Source organism: Dromaius novaehollandiae, chromosome 3 (assembly GCF_036370855.1).
Source record: "Dromaius novaehollandiae isolate bDroNov1 chromosome 3, bDroNov1.hap1, whole genome shotgun sequence".
Taxonomy (NCBI): Eukaryota; Metazoa; Chordata; class Aves; order Casuariiformes; family Dromaiidae; genus Dromaius; species Dromaius novaehollandiae.
The window spans coordinates 46,354,921-46,379,108 of record NC_088100.1 but is presented as its reverse complement, the minus strand read 5'-3'; the positions used below and the strand labels follow the sequence as shown (position 1 = coordinate 46,379,108).

The following is a 24,188-nucleotide window of genomic DNA, read 5'->3' as shown; positions in this document are numbered from 1 at the left end:
GATGGTTAAATTTTATTTTAAATGTTGATATTATGCATTATTACAGATGAACTTTTAAGAAATCAGTCTCTCTTATATTTTCATGGAATGCCTCGTATTTACAATGTGCTTTAGCTTACAGTTATTTTACCAGCTCATACTACCTATAATGTTAGGAGAAATCGTGCAGGAATTTTTGGTATAAATGGCAAAAACTTTTCTTAGCATTTGAAAAACTTAATGTAAAATATATCTTTGTAAATCTGGTACAATATAGTAAGCTTGCTTTGAGAGAACAGTTGCAGATTTTCTTCAGCTCTGCAGCTCTTCTGACCAGGAGATGAATGCTTCTGTGCTGGAGTGAAAAAAATACTATAAATGCAGTATTGTTTCCCAGTCTGAGGCACTGTTACTATCCTAACAACATTGACAGAGTACAGAATGTGATCTTTTCTCCAATGGAGTGACCATTTCAGCTGAATAGATATGGGCTCCCTAAATCTCCTCCACCATTGATCTCTTTTAATTACACAGAAGTTAATGAATGTAGACCAGACCTTAGACTCAATGTTGGAATTGTCCTGGGTGGAAAATTATGAAATTATACACATTTATAAGTAATTTTACCTGGGATGGTACTCAAATACAGCCTTCCTTAAATTATAGCAGGGCATTGCCTATTTACCATGGAAGAGTCAAATCAGTTTCCACCAACCTGTCTGGGGTTGCCTGCATCCCAATTTCCCACTCTCTTTCCATTCTTTGTTCCAGTGGAAAAGCTTAGGAAAGCAGCAAAGAGTATTCAACTACTCATTTTCAGAAAGAGAAAATATCTCAAGTCTATCCCTTACACCTTAGAGGGTGAGAAAATAGCTAAATTCCCTCTCACAACTGGTCTCTTAAATCCTTGTCTTGCCAAGGTGAGGGCATGCCACCGTATTTGCTTATATTTATTTAATATGTGTGTGTATATTTACAGAATATTTTTAGGTACAACTGCACACAATACTAAGAAATTTAATCTTACATATCTTAAATCCTTGAATGCACAACACACTGCAGGTTAATGAGATGAGTTCAGACTGTTTTATCATTTGCTTAAGGCAGCAAGCAAATGTAAACAACATGAGGTGCAGATAATAGATTTTTTTTTTCTTTTGTATATGATTGTCTTAATATTTACTATATGTGGTCATATAAGATGCTAATTGTGAATACTTCTTTAGCTATAAGAATGCGTGTTTGCTTTCTCTTGATTCACGCAGAACAGATGGATGCTTGACTGCCTGCTAATCCACAGCTGGAATGGTTTCAGCGGTTTCCACGTTGCTGGGTTAGAGTGGCTTTTCTAGTGGACTGAGAGGGCAGCAAGAGAGGGATATCATTATTCATCAGTATCCCAGTGGGATCGCTGCCAGCAGAGATTAATTTTTTCTGTTATGCTTGTAAAACAAGCTCAGGTGGAGTCTCTAATCCTCAGGGCACGGGTGGCAGATCAAGGAAGATGCTACAAAGCTAGTTAATTTTCAGATTCTAGGGGAAACAGAAGCTCTGTTAGATGTATAAATACATGATTGCAAATTTAAGTAGCTCAAATCCAAATGGGATCTTCCCAGACATCTGGTACTGAAAATCTCTGTTTCCTTTGTCTTTTAATGGAAGTTCTTGAAACTTTACAGCAGAGCCAAAATATATGCAACTCAGTTAATAGTCAGTTATCTTTCCTCATATTTTCTGGTAAATACAGCTCTTAACGTTTATTTTATATGCATATACGTATTTACAGGTAGAAAAGACATGGTATGAGTCTGTGTGAGAACACTGAGTTTACAGCATTCTCACAAATTTTCATACAATGAACATCACCAAGAAAAATTATCAGTTGCCAACCAAAGTGGTTAGATCTGCTATGGTAATGCACGGTATGTCCCATTCTGGTAAAGGGATGTTCTGTTAGGGTCGAACGTGGTACAAGGGCATTTTTGACATGTCACTCACTTTATCAGAACTCTGGTCATTCATAGCAAAGGTATTGATAGACCTTCCTCAAACCAAGCACACCAAACTGTTTATCTATTATCTACATGTTATCTATATATCGAACATATCTATACATCTAACATATTATCTATACATGTTTAATAAGCTTCAAATAGTCTTCCTTTTACTGACTTTTCTATTTCCTTGATGATTGCCCCTCTTCCCCACCCTTGTAATCATCAATCTCATTTATCTCTGCATTACCTTATAACTCTGGAATTCTTCAAAGTTTTGGGTCAGATTTTCAAACAATGTTAATCCACATAGTTCTACTGAAATAAGTAGAGATGTGCCAGTTGTCATCAGGAAGCTACCCTTATTAAATTTACTTGCGACAGCTGTCACATCCCCATACAGCTGTGGGGTTTTTTAATTATTGTATTAAACTATTTTCATTTAAAAGTTTTGCTGCTCAGAGTGAGACCAGTAGCATTGGCCCGCTGAGGAGACATCGTGCAAGTAGGCACCTTCCAAGTTTCCCGTATGTTTCTGCCAACTCATATTGTTCTTCTATTATTCTGGGCTTGAGTCTCTCTTGAACAGAGGCTGCTAGTCATTTCACCACATGATGACAGGTATTCATGCCTGTGAACTTTTTATTCCTGTTCGTCTCTGATCACATAGTCTAGATCTGGAATTTAATCCAGTACAAAAATGCACCAGTGTGCATTTGTGGCTCCCCACTAGGGGAGCTGCCACAGGTCAGCAGATCTGAAATCTGGTTTTCAACACACAGAGCTTTTACAGCTTGCCATTAACATATACAATACGTATGAGCCCCATTTCAGATTGAGAATTAGCAGCGCTTATTCCTATCTCCATAGAGTTGCACTGACTTCGTGCAGAAATCCATTAACTTCTTCCATGGGTCTGGGCTTCACAGTGGAAGATCTCAATGGAGGATCAAAGCCAAAGATGGAAAATGACTGATCGCTTTCCTGGGGACAGTTGCAAGCCAGTATCTGCTTTTGCAATTTTTATTGCTGTCATCATCTCGGTCAGTGGCTGAGCCAGCTGATTCAGCCAAACTCAGCTTCAAAATCTGGACAAACGTCCAAATGGAACTGAAGTAGATTCCTCATGACAATCAGATTTTTGAATGTGTGCGCAGAGAGATTTTCCTAGTTGCGTACTAGCACGTTACTGATTTCACGCACTTTTCAGTATTAATGTTGAGATTGCAATACAGCCAAAAGCAGTGGTTTTTAAATCTTTCCTGTAATATGACCTGAGTTTACACGGGAAAAAAGTTGTGGGTCACTGTCCCACCTAGCTAGTAAGAATAAAAATGGGCTGATTATAATGTGTTCAGAATGTGCAGGTTCAGAGCTTTCTCATGATAAGTAATAGGAAAAATCAGGCGTCTTGGAGAGCTGAAAATCTCAAATATACCATTTCGAGTGATAAAATGTAATAATTCTCTCACATCACTATAATTCACTTTATAAATGGAATTTATACCATCCAATTTATATTTATTTGCAATGGTCAAAATAACTTATTCTAGGTGAATAATGTGTATGCCTTACCAGTTTCAGATGTTTGCTCCTACATTTGCCCTACTTTGCTCTTCCTTTGCATTTATTTTTTCTTAAGTTGTGTAAGTGTTACAAGCTTACTGATAAGCAATAATTTAACTTAAAAAAATAAGAGTGAACCAAAGCCATCTTCAAGAAAGATGTACAGGCTTTATACTATGAAAGTGCCTACACATTTGGGGGGAATAGTGCATGTATCGTAAGAATGTTTTTTATTAAGACTGGCCAAAAAAGTAGCACTGAGTTATGATTTCAGTCAGAAACTTTATGAAATATGGATTGTGAGACTTAAGGCTTACAGAAAGTGTGCATTTTAAAAAGGAAATGATTCTGTTAATGATGTAAATGATTTGGTTAACCAATTACAACAATTATATTTTCTATTACTGTATCTTACAGTACTCTGAAACTTAGCTTCTCTGATATGCTTTGAGAACTTTAGAAAAAGGACAAATCTACTTTCACATTAATATAGAAATGCTAAAAACTTTTTCACAATGTCAGATTGCTGTGATTTCATATCCTCATCGCCCTTTCGCACATGCTAGCATTCTTGCATTCTTTCTTTTAACAACTCCATGCTGAAGCACAGGTCTGTAATTTAACTTTGGACTTTAGAAGTTCTCTAATCTGCCCGGTCTCTCTCTGCTACTGGTGACCTCCCATTGCTCTGTGCACAGTGGCAAAGGTCTTTCAGTTTCCTGACCTCTGGTCATCAGGAATGTCATCAGTAGTTTGTAGTTTGGATGTTTTAAGTAAGAGGTGAACTTGTGAAATCTAAACCCTTCAGGGTGTTTTTAAGTCATCACTCAACTGTTTCATTGCCCTAGCTTGTGCTTTTTATGATGTCTGTAATTGTAAAATTTGTAGCATTTATCAGATGCAGCTACTTCAAAAAAAAATCAAACACTTGTCTTTGTTTAGTATAATTTGTTTTAAATGAGAAGTCTGGGAATACAATCATATGTGATTTCTCTGATCAACAATGTTTATTTAAGAACTTATTATTTGTATGTTCTTATAAACTAAGTTTGTAGATCCCATTATGGAAATGTGCCCATTTTAAATCCTGAAGCCTAGTTATAAACAAATTTTTTAAAAATAATTTGTTTGGTTTTTTACATCATCACGTGTTAATGGGTACTACAACTTTCTCTTCAACTTCTGCTCAGATAGAAATTTCCAGTGCTCTGCCCTGCTGAGCCTTAAACCGAGAGAGGCAGCAGACTCGGGGCAGTACCCGTGCCACCAAGGGAGCCCCTTCTCCGCGGCCAGCGACAGCCTTGTCCCAGGAGCTGCTGCTCACACCTCCTTGGTGCCCCGCTGCAAGCAGGATGGCACAGGGGTTTCTGCCCTTGCTTGCTTGCCGGGGCAGTGGGAGGAAGGGATGGAAAAGCCCCTGCTGCAAAGGAGCTCCGCTGCAGGGTAGGCTTTAGCCCGCACGTGCTGAATTTGATTGCACTGCCACAGACACGTGCAGTTGATGGGCAGAGACATTACGTGGTATATGGCGGCAAAGAGCATATTTAGCAATGGTCTCTCTGAGGAATTCCAGCACCGTGGTAAATATATTTTGCTGATCTTGCCTGCCGATATTTTCCTCTTCCTTTGCATTATGTTAGCCAAAGATCTTTACAAAATTTCAGCCTGCCCTATTTCTTAAAACAGATCTGCCAGGCTGCCATGAAAATTTGGAACGTCACTTCTCCAAAGTATCTTAAAAGTACGCTTTATGTGTATAAAACAGAGTGAGGAAGGTGTTTTGTTAGTGTTTGCTACCTAAATGAAGGCTTCCAATCTAAATACCCCTGTGTAATGTAGAGGCTTCAATAAGCTGATAGAAATAGCATTTTTTCCTTTTTGTCTATAATGTGAATCTGGAAAATATGTTTATTCTTAAAACACCTATAGCTAGTAACATATGTTTATTATTGTCTTTAACTGGGATATCACCCTAGACCTTTTATATCTAAGAATAAAGAAACATTTTAAACTTTGGAAGCATGAATTATGTCCCATAAAACTAAGACCAAGAATATACATTTATGGGCTAGCAATAAACTCCCAAAAATAGGAGTTTATAATGGAATCACTAACACTGATATAATTTTCAGAGCAGTAATTCTAGCAAGTACTTCTCTAATCCCATTTTTCAATCTAATTTAGTCTTAAGGTGCTCTGAAAAACAGCTGTTAAGCATGTGGGTTTTTTTTAAAAAAAAAAAAAAAAAAGGTGTTTCCTCACACTTATTTATTTTCTGAATGTAAATCTGTGCTTGATTGAGTTCCAGCTGCCTGCCAGGACACATCTGTGTAAATTTAATGTCTTTTCTTGTAAATCAAACTCACACTTGAAAATGTGAAGATAAAATACAGTATGAATGTACTGGTTCATTTAAATAATTTCGATAATATATCGTCGTGTCATTAGCTTTTGAATGTTTGCCTGTAACCGTGGCCTGGGCCTTGGGAAGAGCATGGGCAAAGGAAGATGGTTAGGGATAACTAGGGGATTTTGGCTAAGCTATTTTGTATCTTTATTATAATATATTTAATAGAGAATTAAATAAGACTTTTTCAGTGTGTGAATGGAAATATTTATATATACACATACATACATATGTATGTATAAAAAACAAATTATTTCAAATATCTTTAAGTAGAGATGGTCAAGTTTAATCCTCAAAAATTACTTTTTTATTTGTGAATCTATTATAAAGCATTGTTATCCCGTTACCTAGCTACTCAAAAACTATCCGTGCTGTTGTGCTTGTTCTTTCTCTTCTTTCACCATGCTGTTGCTTTACGCTATCATATACTGATGGAAGTCAGGGCCTATATTAGTGGAACTTTGCACTTCTGCTCAGCCCCACAGTAACATAGATGATACCGAATGAGGGCAGTTACAGACTGCTTTAGTTTTGAGTTTGCCATCCTGCTACTTCATTGTGTTTAGCTACTAATGACAAGTCAGGATGTTGCGCTAAAGCACTCTGTAGTACTTTGTATAGTGGGACCATAGTCAAAACCTAATTATATAATAATATTATCGTTGAGCTTATCAATTTAAGTTACCTCTAACTTGTATATACAGTTATTTGTAGATTGAAAAATGCCCTTTCTGCTTGGAAAAATAAATTCCGCATTGGCATACCTTTGAACTTCTGATGGCAGACAAATAAAATTCACTGCATAATGTATCATTAGTGTTAATTGCAGAACAGCTGTAAAAAAAAAAAAGAACAACTAATCAGCAAATGAAAATACCAATTACATTTATTTCAGCCTTTCTGTGTTTATATTTATGCACAAATGTATGATATTTGCAGTCCATTAACGTGTACTCAGACTACCAGAAATTTATGTAATTTAAACGAAAGTTCAGGTGAAGAGGATGTGATTACTATAGTAATTAAAAACAGTCCTCACTTTTTTTTTTTTTCTGGTAGTTATTTTTAGTACTAGCTTACTGCAAGGATTGATTTTTGAATACTTTAGCTTAGCTACTGTTTAGGTGTCAAATTTTCTATCAATACTTTTCCCATGCTTTCTTCTCCCCTCTCTCTGTCAGAAATTTGAAAGAGAGCAAAATAGATGTTGCCATTTTTTTTAAGTTGAAAATATGGTGTGTTTGGGTTCACTGTGTCAACACAAAGTTGTACACAATACATGTAGTCAGTCATATCTAAGGTAGTTTCCAATACAGCATCACTAAAGAAAAGACTATTGGTTCAACTCTGGAATGTGAGAAACTATTTTTGGTTTGTTTTAGACCCTCATTGTTACAAATTAATCAACTGCTATTTAAAGTCTAGAACTCATTAACTTTATAAGTTTTACCATGCCCATGGCTGAACTTAAAATATTCAAGTTTACTTTAGTTGCTCACCTGGATCCCATTTCTGTCTATGCTCCAGAAGTATCCTCTTCTCTCTTATGCGCAGGTAACAAGAGGTAGTTACTTCAGATTCAAAATATTGCAGAAGAGTTGCATGTGGCAGAAGTTATAAGTTCATCTTTCATTATAAATCAGTAATTTCAGCCAAACTTGTAAATTTTGTGGGTAGAAAGAGAATCTGATTTTTTTTCAACCCTACAGGCACAATGGAGCTTAGTACTTGCCATGGTGGAGACCTCATTTACATTTCAGTAAATGCCTGGTAGTTACTTGCAGATGTTCTAAGGATCAGGGTATGATTTGGTTGCAGATGGCTGCCGACTCAGATCTCAGGTTGGAGACTGTAACACGTTTATTTATTTATTTTTATTAAATGACCATTGAAACAAGCTTGACCAGATCCCTAGCACATTGTGAGCTGCATCATTTGGTAGGCTGGATGCAAATAAACATTATCTGTTTCAGATTTTTTAGGTAGTCATGTTGGATAATCAGCTGAATATGAGACCCTGAGCAATTCAGAACTAAATGTAGCTATCAGAGAAAGCTAAGGTATAATAATAGCCCATACAAACATGGGAAACCAAAATTTAAGAATAGAGTCTTCAGTCTCCAAGAGGGTATAAAAACATTGAATGTCTGGAGGCTGGAGCGAAAAAAAAAAAAAAAAAAAAAAAAAGAACAACCAGCAAAAGATGTATTTTTTAATGGGATGAGTTGTTCACTTTCAGAACAATTCAAATAAAGGGTGATGCTAAACTGCATATTTGGAACACGATGCTGCGTGATCCAGAGCGAGCTCTAAGGTGATTCTGTGGCTGGTGTTATGCAGGAAACAGAATTCAATTACCAGAATAGCCCTTTGGCCTTGTAAAATGTAACTATCCAATTTATCTAAGTCTGTGTGTGACATTTCTCTCTGGCAAAGCAAGTTACAGTCTCCTATATGACCCTGCATTGCATAAGGGATGAAATGCAGGTTTGAGAGGATTCGTACACCCTAGAAATGATGCAGCAGTCTCTAATGCCCAAAAGAAGACATTATTGGGAAAGTCCATCACAGTCCCATAGAGATGAGAGAGATGTGACAGGACTGCCAAATACCTGATTGCAGAACCAGTAACTAAAATTCCTACTTATCTTCTGCTATCCAATAACAAGTTAACTTTAACTCAGCAAGTGCTTATAAACATATTATTAGTACATGGGCTATGATAGTGCTGATTTAACTTAACAGAAGAAAAAGGGAAAAGAAGAAATGCACAGCAGTGCTCTGTGGTTTAACTATAAAGCTTGCATTAAGTTTCTTGACTTTAGAATGAAGATTAATGATTGATACGAAATTTGATATGTTTCCTCATCCATGGAGGTAAAAAGAGTATTCAGATACAATGCAGTAAAGTACTATATATTGCATGGGATAGTTGAATCTATAGCCTTTGCAGAGCAGATTGAGATTTATAATGAAAAAGAAAACTAAAATGAAAAAATATTGAGTGAACAGCAGGGCCCATTTGAGGTGATTACAAAGGATGTTTCTTTATTCCGTCTTTTCATGTGCAATCTGAAAACAGTAGCAGGGGGTTACAAGCAGAGTTCATCACAGAGTTGTCAATCACTGTCATTTAACATTTTGCAATGGAAGATGTCTTTATTCAAGGACAGCTGGGCAAATCAGAGAAACAGATTTGCAGTTAGTAGTCTGTCCAGCCTACACTAAGCAAACAAGGACAGGGCAGACGTACTGGCCTCTCACATAAAAATATAATGGACTCTGCTGACCTTGGTGCCCTCCATTCAGCTTCATTCTCAGTTGTATAAAAGCTTCACTACCCATTCTCAATTTCCTTTAATTACCTACATGATGCAGATAAGAAAATGAACCTCACTTACTTACAGTCAATGATCACAAACAGGAAATTAAGTAGGCAAGTTGTTTAAAATAAGAGGAGTGTTTTGGAGGTAAATAAAACATGTGCTGGGGACAAATTAGTGAAAACGTATTTCAGAAATCGGTCTGGAGTCGCTTGGCTGATCCTTCTCCTTTCTGCTATTTTAAACTGAAAAGCAAAACTAAGTAAAAAATCTCCTCAGTAAATATTCTTTAAAATATCTTTGAAGGAGATGCCAGTTAAAAAGAGTGAAGCAAACATGCAGCCTTCTATAGGGCTTAACAAGATTGTGACCTTAGGTTCAGAGAATAAATGACCACAGTTTTCACAAGAGATCTAGCAGAGACATCAGGATTAAGCAGCAGTCGTCTTGAGTCAGTCTTCACTTTTAATCTGCTGTAAGAATATGAAATAAATTAATGACATACTGATTTTCTTTCCAAATCTTAAATTGTCTAGGATCAATCTTTCCTTTTACATTTACATCACAATTTAGATGTAGTTCCGTTGTGCCATTAAAGACTCTGTTTGTGCTGTCAGTTTTTAAGGGAGCAAAAAACAACTATGTAACTTTTTCCAGGCATTGTCAAAAAAGTTCTGTAAGTGTTAGAACATTAATCAGTGGATATGGTACTTTGCAGTTCAATTAGGTAGCTGTAATAGGTGTTCTAAAATAGTTCTGAAATTGTGAATATTTAATTAATATGGATTTGCAGGAAGTCTGATTGGAGATTGAAGACTAAAACCCGTAATACTGAATCTGTAGTCCAAGGGGAATATAAAACTCTGAATATTTTATCTTTAATTTGACGATCTCTTTGCCAAACCCATAGTTTGGAAGGATACCCAAACGCTTTTCTCTTTTATGATAAAAGAAATATACTCTCTTAAATTACAGATGGAAAAGATATCAGATGTTGTAAAAGTCGTTCTCTACTCACAAGTTTTATACATTAGAAAAATCGTTCTCATTCCAAACAAGAAAAAGGTGATTTTGTGGAGGAAAACATCCCCAGTTCTAAGTCACGGAATGAGTCGATTCTGTGCAGTCCAAATTATAGTTCTTCTATAGGTGCTTCTGTTGAATTCTGTTTCTTTCAGAAACAGTTGATTTCTGTGGCAAGAGACCGAGCAGCTCTGCTCTGGCTGCTAGAAGAGTTATGCTTGTTCCCCTCAGCAACTTCCCAAGTATGCTGCTGATCATATCCACGCTTAGATTACCTGCTGGTGTGCAGCTCCTTCCTGCAACAGCAAGAAAGTTCTAAGAAATCTATTGTTTGGGCATAAATAGTATTAATCCCACTCTGGAGCACAGAGGATAGTTTTCAGCGCCTACTTACAATCTTGCAGTTTGCTGCGATCACTGATCATCTGTTGCTTAAACATTGACTGCTCAAAATATTGAAAACATGTTTTGAAAGAACCTTGTTAGAGGTATTTCAAACCCACTGTGTTTTGAATACAAAAAGAAAAGCAGAAACTCTGAAAAAGGAAAGTGTGAATTACGGACTTCTTTATAGCTAACTTAATTATGTTTTTGTGAGCCAATTAAGTAGGGTATCTGTAGAAGGTCATCTCGCATTCTGTATCCAGCCAATGAATTTATTTATTTCAGTTCTTATGTTTTCTTCTTCTCTAATATTAAAATCAGCTATACAGAAAAGGTTAAACCGTGTAATTGTTTGAATATTTTTGAATGTTTTACTAGCTAATGTTTCCCCACAAACATATGATTTTGATAAATGAGTAAGCTTTCTAAATATTAGTAAAAATGCTGCTATTTTAGTAATGAAATCTAACTATAGTAAATTTAACACATATACTCTTAACGTCTCAGAAAGAAATAATAATTATTCTGAAGCTAATTATAATACTTAAATACATTTTATACTTTTTTTTTTTTAAAGAATGCTGAGGAGTACACAGATCTGCCTGTTAGACACAATGAAGATCAGATGAACAGTGAACTGGCGAAACATCTTCCAGTTGAAGTCAATCCTCATTCATTTGATAGTTCACACACAAAAACACATCTGCTGCTGCAAGCCCACTTCAGTCATGCCATGCTGCCTTGTCCGGATTATGCCACTGACACAAAGACAGTGTTGGACCAAGCAATTAGAATATGTCAGGTACAGTAATGCATTCCAATATTTAACCTCTGTTGTTTTATTGTGTAGTGTTAGTCTGTTGTAATATTTTGAATATAGAGAAAATCTGAAGATTTGTTGCAACGTCTTGTGGAGGACTGGTGCCACACAGTACAATACCAGTTTGCTTAGGGAGGAGCTAGGTGCCCACAAAGATGCTCGCTTTACCAAACTGAAGGTAAACAAACTTACAGTAGTAGATTCTGGTAGTGACTGGAGGCATCTTTTGCCATCAGGCTTGCCTCTTCTTTCACGTGCAACAACTTTGTGTTGCTGTATCATGAAATGTTGCACATAATTCATTCCTGCATGGAGTCGTTCCCTGGAAATTGTCATGCTGACCCCCAAGAACCTGCTTTCTGTGGGTACATTTATTTCTATAGCACCCAAAAGTGTTCTAGACTATGCCAAGCATAAATAAAACATTTTGAAATGTAATTTGGGATAAGACATTGGGTTCTTCTCTATCTTGAGTGAAAAGACATACCTTGAGTGAAAAGACATATCTTCTATTTCCCAATTATCACAGAGTCAAAGAGCGCACTTGAAACAGAGATTTTAAATACAATCTGGAAGTTTGTGACTTTTACAGCTGTACAGAAATCACAACCCACAGAAACTAAACTGACCATGGAGAGCACCAGTAACAAGCAATCACATGCATAGCTGCATGCCTCAAAAGAATTTTATAGCAGCAATTTAAATTTGGAATAGAGTGCTGCAATGTCTGAAAAGCACAATTACAGCTCCAGCGGGAGAGAGGGTCAGCTCTACCTGATGCAGAGAGCTGAGTGCCTCCCGGAGTCCGCCAGAGAGGAACAAGAGCTTTCTTTTTAGCAGAACTGGACAAGGACTCATTCGCAGGCTCTTGAAGATCAGGCAGCCTTTGACAAAATATTTTTTTTTATCTTCCTCCGTTCCATATCTGTAAAATAGGGACAGTAATTCTTTCCTCATACAGTTTTTGTTTGTTCGAATTTTAATATCCTCATTGTTCGACGTGCCATTTTTATGGAGATCATCTACCAAAATCTGGTCTTGTTTGAAGCCTGTTGGCAGTATGGTAACACAGGTGCTAAGGACGTGATTCTGCAAACAATCAGTCTGTGTCAAGCCTACCAGTCTGCAAAACCAATCTAGGAGAGAGATCTCATTATTAATTGGTAGTAACGTGCTCTAAATAGACAGAAGGAATGCCATTGGCAATTCAGTGTCCCAGCATTTGGGCAGGTCTAAACCTTACACTAGCAAAAATCTCTAGTTTATAATTCTAATATTGAGCAAGGCAAAACTGAAATTGAGAAAAGGAGAATAACAAGCAAATCATACCACAGATTTTATTGCTCTGGTATGAAACTTGGCAATCATCAGTGCTTAAATGCAATTCTACTCCCTATATTTCAAATCAATACCATGATGGTGCTGAAAGTTTGAATATATGAAATTTTTATTACTATTATTTTACTTTAATTGTTAACAGAGAGTAATATAATTTGGTCAGGTAAGGTAAGAAAATTCACTTCAATTTCAAATAAATCAAATAGTTTGAGGTCAACTAAATGTCTGTGGAGCCAGCATTTTGGGGGTTGGAGGGGAGTTAAGTACATATTCAAAAAACATTGTAAATTAAAGATTTTTTTCAGTAATTATTTTACTTAATATTTATCCTGCTACACTACTATTTTTTAATCCTGTTACTTTCAAATAGGTATTTCAGAGACCATAATTACCCATAAAAATCCCAACTCTAAAATACTCAACAGTTCTTTTAAACTGAAATCAAGGTCAGAAGGATTATCATTCCATGCAATGCCTTGGCACTGGTACCTTTTGTTAACTACTAAATAGCGTTGCTTATACAGTCATCTTTACAATGAGGAACATTTTTTTTTTTTTAAGAAAAAGAAAAACATGCAAGCATTTCTGTATTTTGAAGTTGGTGCATGGTTTACCTCTCTTGGGAGAATATTTGTTCCATCTTATTAGTCACGCTTTCCAAACGGAGGTTAAAGTTCCTAGAATCTAAGCAATAGGCAGGGTTACACTTTCAGTGCTGGCTGTTACCTTTTTCCTTAGCACTGACCTGCTGATGAACTCTGCGTCAACAGAGGTGGAAAAAAAGATGTTAGTTGTGAGAGAAGGAACTGAACCATGGACGGATCCATTGATAAACATGTGCAGCAGGGGTGGTGAACACAAGCTCACACACACCCCCGAAGTAAAATTCAGCAGTGAGGCAGAATTGCTTTTTGAGTTGGGTTGAAAGCTTGTTTATTTACTTGCGAAGTACTTTACCTGTTGAGATTGTATAGCTGACCTTCAAACTGACCCGAACATCAACTGTTATTTTTGCTGGTGGACATGTGAATGACAGCCTCTCCCTACCAGCACTGCTTTTCTGGTCCAAGAAGCCAGGAAACCCCCTTTCAAAGGGCTTTTACAAGTGATTATACCTCGACGCATAGAGAGGGCCTCCATCCCAGGCCTCCTGCAGAGCTGAGGATTTGCCAACTCAGGCCGTGGAAGTAAGCCCTTTTCCACTGCAGGCCCCCAGACTTCTCCAATCTCTTCTGTCCTGGCTTTCACCTAAACCAGCCTACTCTCCCCTATTTCCTTTCACATTCCCTCCATTCTATAATTCCGCCTACTTCTTCTTTGCCTCTTTCTTCCCTAGTAGCTTTGGGCTGAATAGTGTTAATGGTCAGTCAGTAAACTGCTTAACAGCATCAGTAGCTGATGGATGTGAGGAAACCCATCAGCCAAAACTGGCAAAATTCAGTAAGGTCATTTTGTTTGCAGTAGTTTTTCAAAGTTTTCACATTTTCTGTGTTTTTATCCACATTTGGAGATTATATTTACTAAATTTGTTCCATTTTATGTTCTGCGTAAGCTTCTATTGCAATTTAAATGCGAAACTTAACATGATATTTATTGGTGAGTTGCTGCCAAGGCCTCTATAACATACGTCCATCTGTGCCATACACCTACATTTTGTGCACAACTGTGAGATGAGTGTCAGGATATTTCTGGGGAAAATATTCATAACATACTGTCTTTTATAACTTCTAGCTCTCCTTCTCAGCATACACATGAAACTCTGAAACCAGGTCACTGTAATTGGACAAAAAAGGAATTATAGGAATTATATAAATATAGGAATGGACTTTTTAAAATTTTAAGTTTGTTATATAAGATTCCCTATGTAGGAATCCTTTGCATCTTCCTTTTTTTTTTTTTTTTTAGGTCAGAATTCTTTAACGGGGTCACTTTTGCTTTTATGGTAGAATTTTGTTGCTATATAATCATGATGAAAGATTAAAGTCATAAGTTGTTGATGTCAGATACCTGTAAAAGGCTAAAAGTAGATTGCCGCATTTTACACAGCATTAGCAGAGTTTGAGCAGTCTTAGTGCTGGCTCAGTGGAGGTGTGTAATTGTTATCATAGGAAATGGAAGAAATATATTTTATTACAGCTTTCCTATAATTAGGATTTGTTAGTTATAGCAAGATAAGATTTAACATCTATTTACCAAAGATAAAATACAGAATTCTTCCCCTTTTACTGCAGAAATGCAGGGAATAGCAAAATGTAACCTTCTAGAAGGCTGAATGCCTTTCTGCTCCCACCCCCATCTCCGTAATTAATGACCACAGAGGCATTGATCAAACTACAGGAATGTGTCTGCTCTATATTGAAAACCTCAAGTCAAAAACTAACGAGGATGTTATCACTGACAGGATCTCACAGTTAAGGTACAGAAAGTCCCTGTGTCTCAAAAAATCTGCCATGACCTCCGAATTGATCTTGGACAAATCATTTATTTTTTTTTGCCTCTGCTACCTTTGCTGTAGTTACGTTAGACTCTGTATACTCTCTTGAAGCCTTCTCTTCTATGAGACAAGGCAGAGGTGTCAGCGGGATGGTGCTGAGAACGCCTGCAGTTGCTCAGTTTCAAACATTTCTGCATTTCTTGGAGAAGACTGTCAAAGTAGAAGAAAAATTCTAATGAAATGATTTGTCTAATATTTTTACAGAATAAAATTACTATTATAAAAACAAGACCCCATCTTTTTCCTCTCTCTGAGTCGGGAATATGTGAAACAAACTAAATCTAATCTCTTTTTTACCTCTTTTGTCAAGCCTTATATTTTGTGACTGTATGTTCAGCGATCAGCTCCTATTCTGCTGTTCTGAGACTATCTCCTATATTTGCGTTAATTGAAATGAATAATTGAGGTAGTAATACCATCAGTCTCAGATTCAGCAGGGCAGTGTCTTCTGTGAAATAATGTGACAGTCGCTGGCTTTGCATTGGGATTGGCCACAAGCCTCCACTTGTAGTATAATCGTTGATAAAATATTTTAATATTGCCAGGAGCAGAACTGCCATGGAGCTCAGCCTTAACCTTTGAGGAGTGTTTACCTATGGATGTGTTAAATACATCTCAGTAGGGTACCTGTGCATTCAGAGAAGATGGACAGGAAGTCAGGTTCTGTACGGCAGAATAAAGTACAGTTTGCATGGGAAAAGTGCACACGCCTGAAATGAGGACCTTGTAATTCTGTCGCCGTAATGCCCTGACTTTCCTGGTTGTGTTATCCCTCTGGAAAATCTAACCTTGATATGAAATCAAAAGCTGTTTGGGGGAAGTATTGCCTTGCCTTGACTGGACAATGATGTGCATGGCAGCACATTCCAAAGTAGCTTAAATAAGTTGTTTCTGGTCATTTAAATTGCAGTTTTTGCCACAGTTCTGATCATCTTTGTTGTACATGTTTAGAGTCTTCAAATATTGCACAAATATTCTGCCCAGTTTAGCTGTCTTTTAAGAACTAGCTTATGTGTGAAATGCTATTTGGTTAAATTGCAGACTCTTCTGACTGATAGCGGGAACTGTTATCTACTGCTCCTCAGGTGAACGATACTTCCCTGCCATATCAGCACAGTTGCCAACAGCAGAGATGCTGGAACTGCAGTTCCACGTGTATAGGAAAGAGAAGTCCCTCAGCTTTGAAATTCCCTAAACTTCCCTAAAGCTCCTCCCTTCATAGTAGCCGCCACAGCTATTCACATTTGGAACCATATCCCTGGGATCAGTTGTTTTCCTACCTCTGAGAAAATGGAGAAGTTGTTAAAGATCCCAAGTATGTTTCAAGTTCATGCGGTGTCATTTGGTATTGTAGGTACGTGAATTACTTGCTGGAAAACGGAGTTACAGAAATGACCCATCTTAAAGTTGTGTATGTAATATTTGTGCAGAAGTACGTAGGGAAAGAAATAATTGCTTTGTTTTAGTAGGTGCGTTAACACCTTTAAATAAATGAGGAGATTTACTGAGGAAGAGGAAGAAAATCAAATCAACTTCAGAATGTAGAACTGAAAATGAAAAGTTAGAGGCCTTATCTCTTTAGCTACTACTCATAGTCTTTGTGTATGTGGTAGTAATGCAGTGACAGCAGCATGATTGTGATTTTCTTTAACTACTGGCTGCTTTCATGTTTGGGTTGCTATTATTCCAGATAAGGAGGGTGGAAATCATAGAATAATCAAAAAACTTTTCACAGTGCATATACTGGGCTCATATATATCTCTATATACACACATATATATGGATGCTCATTTATAAATAATAAACAGCAGTGCATAGCTTTGTCACGAAAGTACGTGGATGTTGGAAATGTTGATGTGGAATTATTTACTGCGACTTTTGTTTTATTAGTATTTGTGAAGGGTTACCTTTGTGGCAGTGGTGCTGCAGTTTTGGCTCGCTGTGGGTAATTTGTAAACTGTTGTATGGAAGTATCTTGGTGACAGTTTAATGATGATTTGGTGCTGTTTATATATAATCCCTCCCCCACCTATGACAAACCTTTTCCCAGTTGGGGCTGGAGGAAATGAGTAATGCTTAACCCATTTGTGTGATCAATTCACTTAAGCAGCTACTGTGAAATGTTAATCACAACTTTAATTTGTACTGCATTAGCATTTTGATTAACTTGTAGGCTTGCTAGCACACTTGAAGCACTTTTACTCATAGTTACAGCTCGGAAATGACTTTTTGATTAATTAAGTTTGTTAGACAGCAGCTGAGCTTCCTGAATGCTAACCTTATGAGGCTAAAAGTTCAGGAGAAAGTTACCGAGAATAACTGTTGCTGTTGAAAAGGATTCTTGTGAATGCGCTCAAAAAATTTTAATTATTGACAAAATACTATATTACTATTTTGAAACTGACTTTAACCTTTAAAAAGGGCAGATTTATCATGAGACGAATACTGTATATTTTTGCTGGGTTTGGTAGATCTGTGTAAGATCTGGAACAGGAAGAAATGCTGTCTTTAAGACTTTGTTTCTGTTTAGCAAGCTGTGATTTGTTGCCAGGAGAATCGTCTCAAAAAACATTTTATTGTATTTGCAGCTCATTAGCATAGTATAGAATAAATAGTTTATAAATTAACAACAGCTTGAAAATACACCGGATATTGGGACTCAACAAGTTCCGAACGTGTTGGGTTATATCCTGTCATGTTTATATTGTTAATATCATGTTCCATAGCTGCTTTTAGCTCTGTAATACTATTAAAAAAAAATCAGTAAGAGCCCAAGGGTTGCACTCCAGTAAATGTAGACAGTAAGTGATTTGTCCTTTCCTTGGTTGTGATCACACTAATAGTGTTACTATGGCGGCTGAAGGATGAAGGCAGGGATGGGAATCGTACAAAGCAGCTAGGAAGGTCGCAATTTGCATTCATCTGGGAGACCTCTGTGATGATGGGGGAAGGAAGGAGTAGTGTCTAGTAGTGAGTAGCAAAGCCTATGGAAGAGGAAACTGAAAATGCTACTAAAGAAGTAAAGGCAGAGGGATGCAGAGGACAATATAAAAGGAGTGCCTCCTGCCTTCTGCAACAAATAGGATTAATTACATTTTAGTCACTGTATCTCTGATAAAGTATAAGGGGTTTATTTTTCTTCTGTAGGTTGAAACTACACAGCTGTATGATTCTGATTTAATTCATTTGAAAGAAGTCCTTTCCCTCCCTCAAAAAAATGAATACATTTCTGAAAAGTAATCTTGGCCTAGATCTCTGAAGTGCCAAGGTTGTGTAGATACCCATTCTACCAATATATAACATGCAAAAGGTAGTGACCCTGAGACCCTCTTTAAGACTTCTTTGAATAAATTCCAGCCTTTAAAGTCTTCAGTTGTTGTATCTGAGGTATATAATTGAAGCATCGTAATCATGATTTATATAAAAATGTGAAACTTATAGTACATGGCATGCTTTAACATCTGGAAAAATATTTTACTCATATTAGTATGATCTCAAGTCACATGTGGATCATAATATGACATTACATATTGGCATGTCTCCTAGGTTTGAAGCATGTGCAAAAAAGATTTATCATTATTGTGTATTAATAGTTTTCAGGAAAATTGGTAAAGTAGGAACATTTTTGCATATTATTATCTATAAATACATATCATGTAAACCCTGATGTGGCCCTAAACAGCTGTAATTAGGCACAGTTCTAACGATTTTAATAGATCTGTGGATCTAAACTCATATATGTGACTGAAGTCTAGACCTGGACAACAGAACTTGCATTAGGGTGCAGCTAAGAGTGAGGGTGGAGATGTTTTGATTTTTTGATATTGAAATATTTTACACACAATATATTCAGGTACACAAATAGGTATAAAAAACAACCAGCCTTAACTCTGCTTTTTGATACGACTGTGCAATAGCCAAATGATTGAAGTATTTTAGTCTTACAGTTTCTTTCTTTTAAATACCACTTTCCTCCCTCAGAACATGACTGCAGAGCAAGAGTTGTATTTTTCTGGATGAGAATGTGTTGGATTTATTTTAAGAAACTTTCAAGGCTAAGCTGAAACCGGTTCTGCATAGAGGGCTGTACACATTAGCACACAAACCTTCGATTCCCTGTACAAAGGAGCTCAGCAAAGTGCCATGGTCTGGCATCATCATAGGCAGTTTACTTCTAGCTGAGTAATGACAGAGCTAATTCTCCGCCACAATGGCACTTCTTATGTTACCTTAGTCTCCTTAGTAGCCTCCGCATCCAGAGAAGTTATCATTGTTAATTTAGCTTCATTGCCAAACATTTTCCTTAAATATAGCTTAGACACAATATTTACATTGACCCTTACTAAGCAGAATGCTTAGTGTATTCAGAATTGCATTATAAGGTAAATTCAGACAGAATAAGAAATTCCTCCAAGCAGGATGCAGTCTCTGATCATAAAATGCAAGCTGTTTCATTTTAACATTTCGATACCCTATCTTAAAGGAAAAAGCTGTTTAAGTCATTTGAGTAGATCAGAAATTCTGCTAATTGTACAGTTTTGGTTCCTCTGCAGCCTACCCACTTGTACATGAGTGATCCAGTGTATTTGGCTTTCAAGTGAATAATGTGAAAGTAATACCAAAAACAGTGTTAAAGCTCTCCAAAACATTTCTAAATTGAAAGATTTTGCAATCAAGATAGTTCTGTTGCTGGATAAATCTCCTAAAAGGGGGCAAAGAGGGGTTTCATTATATAACAATTCAGTATGTGTTATTTTGGAGACATATTCAGAGTGACTGAAAACAGCAGAGACAAGCAATGTTTTGCTATCACTTTTCTTCCATGCCTCACACTCACCTTCCCCACATCCTGCCTCCATCTTCACTTTCCCTCAAGATAGGGAGCTATATAGCAACATTCAAATTCCAAGCTACTTAGCTTTCACAAAAAAGAGACAGACTGGTGGAAAATTCCAGGTTTGTATTAGACCAGAAAGGTACTATCTGATAAGTTTAAAGAGTTTAATACTAATCGATAGCCACCCACTGCTCTTGAAAATATGTTGATGAAGACTTGGTAGTAGATGCTGAGGTTTTTGTACAAATGAACTCCTAGGATGACAAAAGAATGCAAGAGTGAGATCTTGATCCAAATGTTTTGACATTCAATTCTGAACATCATTAAAATATGCCTATACCTGATAACTACCCCTACATCCTTGCATAGAACCATGTTTTGAGTGTCATCAGCACTTTCCCCTTAGTCCTGCTATAGCCAGCTGCTTGTTCCAGTCTTATCAACTACAGGATATTTAGAGATTACTGGTTTGCCAAAAAAGAGTTAAAGTTATGAAATAACAAATATCTATAAAATATCTATAAAACTGGTTTGTGGTTAAAAACAACAAACCAAACAGAAATAACAATCTTATTAAAAAAAAAAAAAAGAAATAAAAAAAAGAAAACAAATTAGAATTGTTGATGAACCATAGCAGAAAGTGCCATGAAACTGGAGAGAATAAACGCTATTCATCAGATAACATGAATATAAAATAATAATTATTTTCTCTTTTATATTTATGTTATTTTGTTGCTACATTTTATGTAACTAATTTAGAGAGACCGGAGTGGCTAAATTTGTTACCCTGAGTATTTAGAGAAATTTCAATATCCATCTGAGTATCAAGCATCTGTGTGTTTTACACTTAGCTGAAAATGAAAAGTGTGCAGGTTTCCAAGGTAGCAGATGAAACAAGCCAACTTTACCACTGTTCTGACTTCTTCACAATGTCACTGTCTTGGATTTCACATCCAGATAGAGATGCTGTGAATAAATTCTATGGGTGAAGAAGCAGAAAACAAGGAGGAAAAGAGGATTTGCCATGTGGATTCATTATAACAATGTGGAACACAGAGTCTCACGTGCACAGGCTTTCCGTACTCCCTACGGGATGTCTGTCTGTAGGCCTCTATCAATTTCCAAGAGATTTTCTATGTGAAAGGATCCTCCAGTTAATTTCAGTGTACGGCTTATTTTAGATTTATCTTTCTCTTACGTCTTCTCTCTCCCTTTTCCCCTTTTCCAAACTTCTGTTAAAAGGCAAGGAAATAGATTAAAAAAATACACACACACACACACACACACGTATCCTCAGAGGTAGGTTATGAAAATACCACCACTTATGCTTACTAGAAACATACGGCTTATTACGTTCTTCTTAATGCTCATGGAAGAGGCAAGATCACTATGCACCCATGGTTATTAATGTATATTAGCTACAACAGTTTCATGACTGGGGAAAATCATGTTTCAGGCTATGTCAGAATAGCAGAAAGGAAAGAATAAGAATCAAACAGCAGAGACTAGAAGAGAGGTACATACTGTCTGAGCAATGTGCTCAGATGGATACTGATTGTATCATATGTATAAACCTCCCTATCGTATAAAATATGGGACAAGAATGACTCACCTTGTAAGTATAAGAGACAGGCTTCACTGTGATAAATGCTGAGAACAATTCCTCCTTCATCTGACTAAAAATCATGCAAACCAACACATGAATCTATAGCTTGCTCCTTTCAAATGTGATTTCTATCATTTTATTTTCTGTTGGGTAAAAATAATTGTACTTGTAAAAACAAACAAACATATTAATGTTGTGCTGTGATGTACTTTTTCTAGGGTAACCAGAGATGTTCTTAGAGTGTTTAAGGGTGTTAGGGTTATTCCTCCAAAAAAGCATAGTTAAATGTTAAATCTAGAACTTTATTAGCTGAAAGGCACTTTACTCACATTTCATAAGAAATGAGAAAACATTTGTGTAATTCAGGGTAACATTTTAAAAATGTTTCTAAGTGTCACCAATTTTATCAACCTGATCAGGAATAAAACCTGTTGAAATTGCATTGTAAACTACTAAAATAAATTGTGTGACTGACCGTGACTGAAACTAACTTTTGTCTTTAAACTCAGCATTTCTCCAGATTCAGTGTAATTTAATTGAAATAGCTCTACGTGTGTAAACAACTCCTTTGTTTAAAGAAGATTTCACTGTTTAGTTTGCCTTAAGTAAATGCTGCCTTTTGTTTGTCTGTAAAACATTTGATTAAATGTAAAGACTTATATAGACAGCTTCTCATCATTACACTAGTGGCTGGAAAATAAGTTAAAATTATTGCAGGTATATGCTGTCTAAGGAAGTATCAAACACTATAATTTGTCTTGGGGGGGGGGGGGGGGGGGACAGAATAATCTTAAGCCTAGCCCTAAAATTGAGCTACAAGTCTCCCAGTATCAAGAAGAAAAGACGGTATTTGAAGAAGTATGGAAACTTCCCAATATACCAGACTATCTTCTTGCTTTCTTAAAAAATGTTTTCGAATATTTTAATGGAACCCCTAATCTCCTCCCTGCAAACCACTTTTAAATATGTGACTTTCTACTGAATTAGAATGCTCTAATGTGAAGACCCACACTTTATTGCAATTGTAATAGTGTTAAACAAGAAAATTAGCATGAGAATTAACATATTGTAGCATAATTTTCTTCACCAGCTGAAATGCTCCCATAAATCATAATAATTGTTTTAATGTAATGTAGACAGGGTGAAAAATATACTGCATATTCAAATAACTGTATTCATTATAAAAATATTATGTTGAAATGAAGGCTCATGTTTGATTCTTTCTCCTTTGGAAAATTCTTAAAATTCTCCTTCAGAGTAACCAAATAGAATTTAAGACCAGTCTTAAAAAAGGTCTGGACACAAGCTTAACAAATTTTTTATGTCAACAGGACACTCACAATGCACAAACTATAATTTTTGCAGATTTAGATCCTCTTTACTCTAGTGATAACTTATGTTATGCATTTTACTTGTCTTATCTATATCAAATATACTAAATAGAAGAAGAAACAGAACTCAGACTCAAGGAGTGAAAGGCAGGATGACCACTAACACTTTAAAGTGGGGCATGGAGCTGAATAGGGTGTTGGGAGGTTTGGGGGGGGGGGGGGTGGTTATCCTCTTTGGGAGGACTTTTCAGATCAGAATAGAAATGCCAAAAGAGAGACAGCCAAACTTCCCTCATTCTCAAAACAACTAACTGTTTACAATGCAAAAAGTGAAATCCAAGTTATTTCTGACTGATCTGACTCACCCTAGGTGAATTTCCTGATCTTTGACTATTAGCTATTTTCTGGTGTCCCTTCAAGATTTTCAGTTGGGTGTCAGTGTTGAACAAAACTTCAAAAATGCTCATTAAACCAAATTTTAGTTTTCTGTCTAGTCCCATTCAAGAGATTTTGTGAGCTTTAAGAGCTTAGATTAAAATTGGAATAACAGTAACTGCTACTGGTAAGTGACATCAACGTTCATTTTAGAACACATGTAAATACCTTGTTCTTAAATAGACCATGGAATTTTGGAATAATTATGCAATTCTGGCAAAGCTCTCCTTTCAAAACATAAACACTGCAATTAACTGTAACTTCTTCCTTTACAGTAAACTTTGAGATTTACTCCTTTCATTCTGAGTTGGATTCTGTAAAAGAGAGGTTATTTTTAGGGTAAGAGCCCACCTTATGCTCCTACCCCAAAAAACCATGGTGTAAATTACTCACCCTTTCAAGGGTAAGAGTTGGTGATGATGAAGGTTTTAATGCCTCTTTTTCCAAGATTAATTGAAAAGGTGCCTACTGACATCAGTAGGAGTTGAAGGAAATTCTGATGATGTATGCCTAGAAATTTCTATATGTTAAACATAAAATAAATGTACTTATCTGTATGAACCTGGTATGCAATTATGCTTGCATTCTCTCGTGTGTGTGTGTGTGTGTGTGTGTATATATATATTATATATGTGTGTCTTCTTTGATTAG

General features: G+C 36.4%; 1 protein-coding gene across 2 annotated transcripts in view; it reads left to right on the top strand.

Moving 5' to 3' along the window:
• Window positions 1–24,188, top strand: part of ASCC3 (activating signal cointegrator 1 complex subunit 3) — a 282,237-nt gene that overhangs the window by 248,630 nt on the left and 9,419 nt on the right. For both annotated transcript variants that reach the window (XM_064508824.1, XM_026122085.2), the window contains exon 37: window positions 11,254–11,478. In XM_064508824.1, the coding sequence (XP_064364894.1) occupies window positions 11,254–11,478 (225 nt within the window). The remainder of the gene's footprint in view (window positions 1–11,253; window positions 11,479–24,188) is intronic.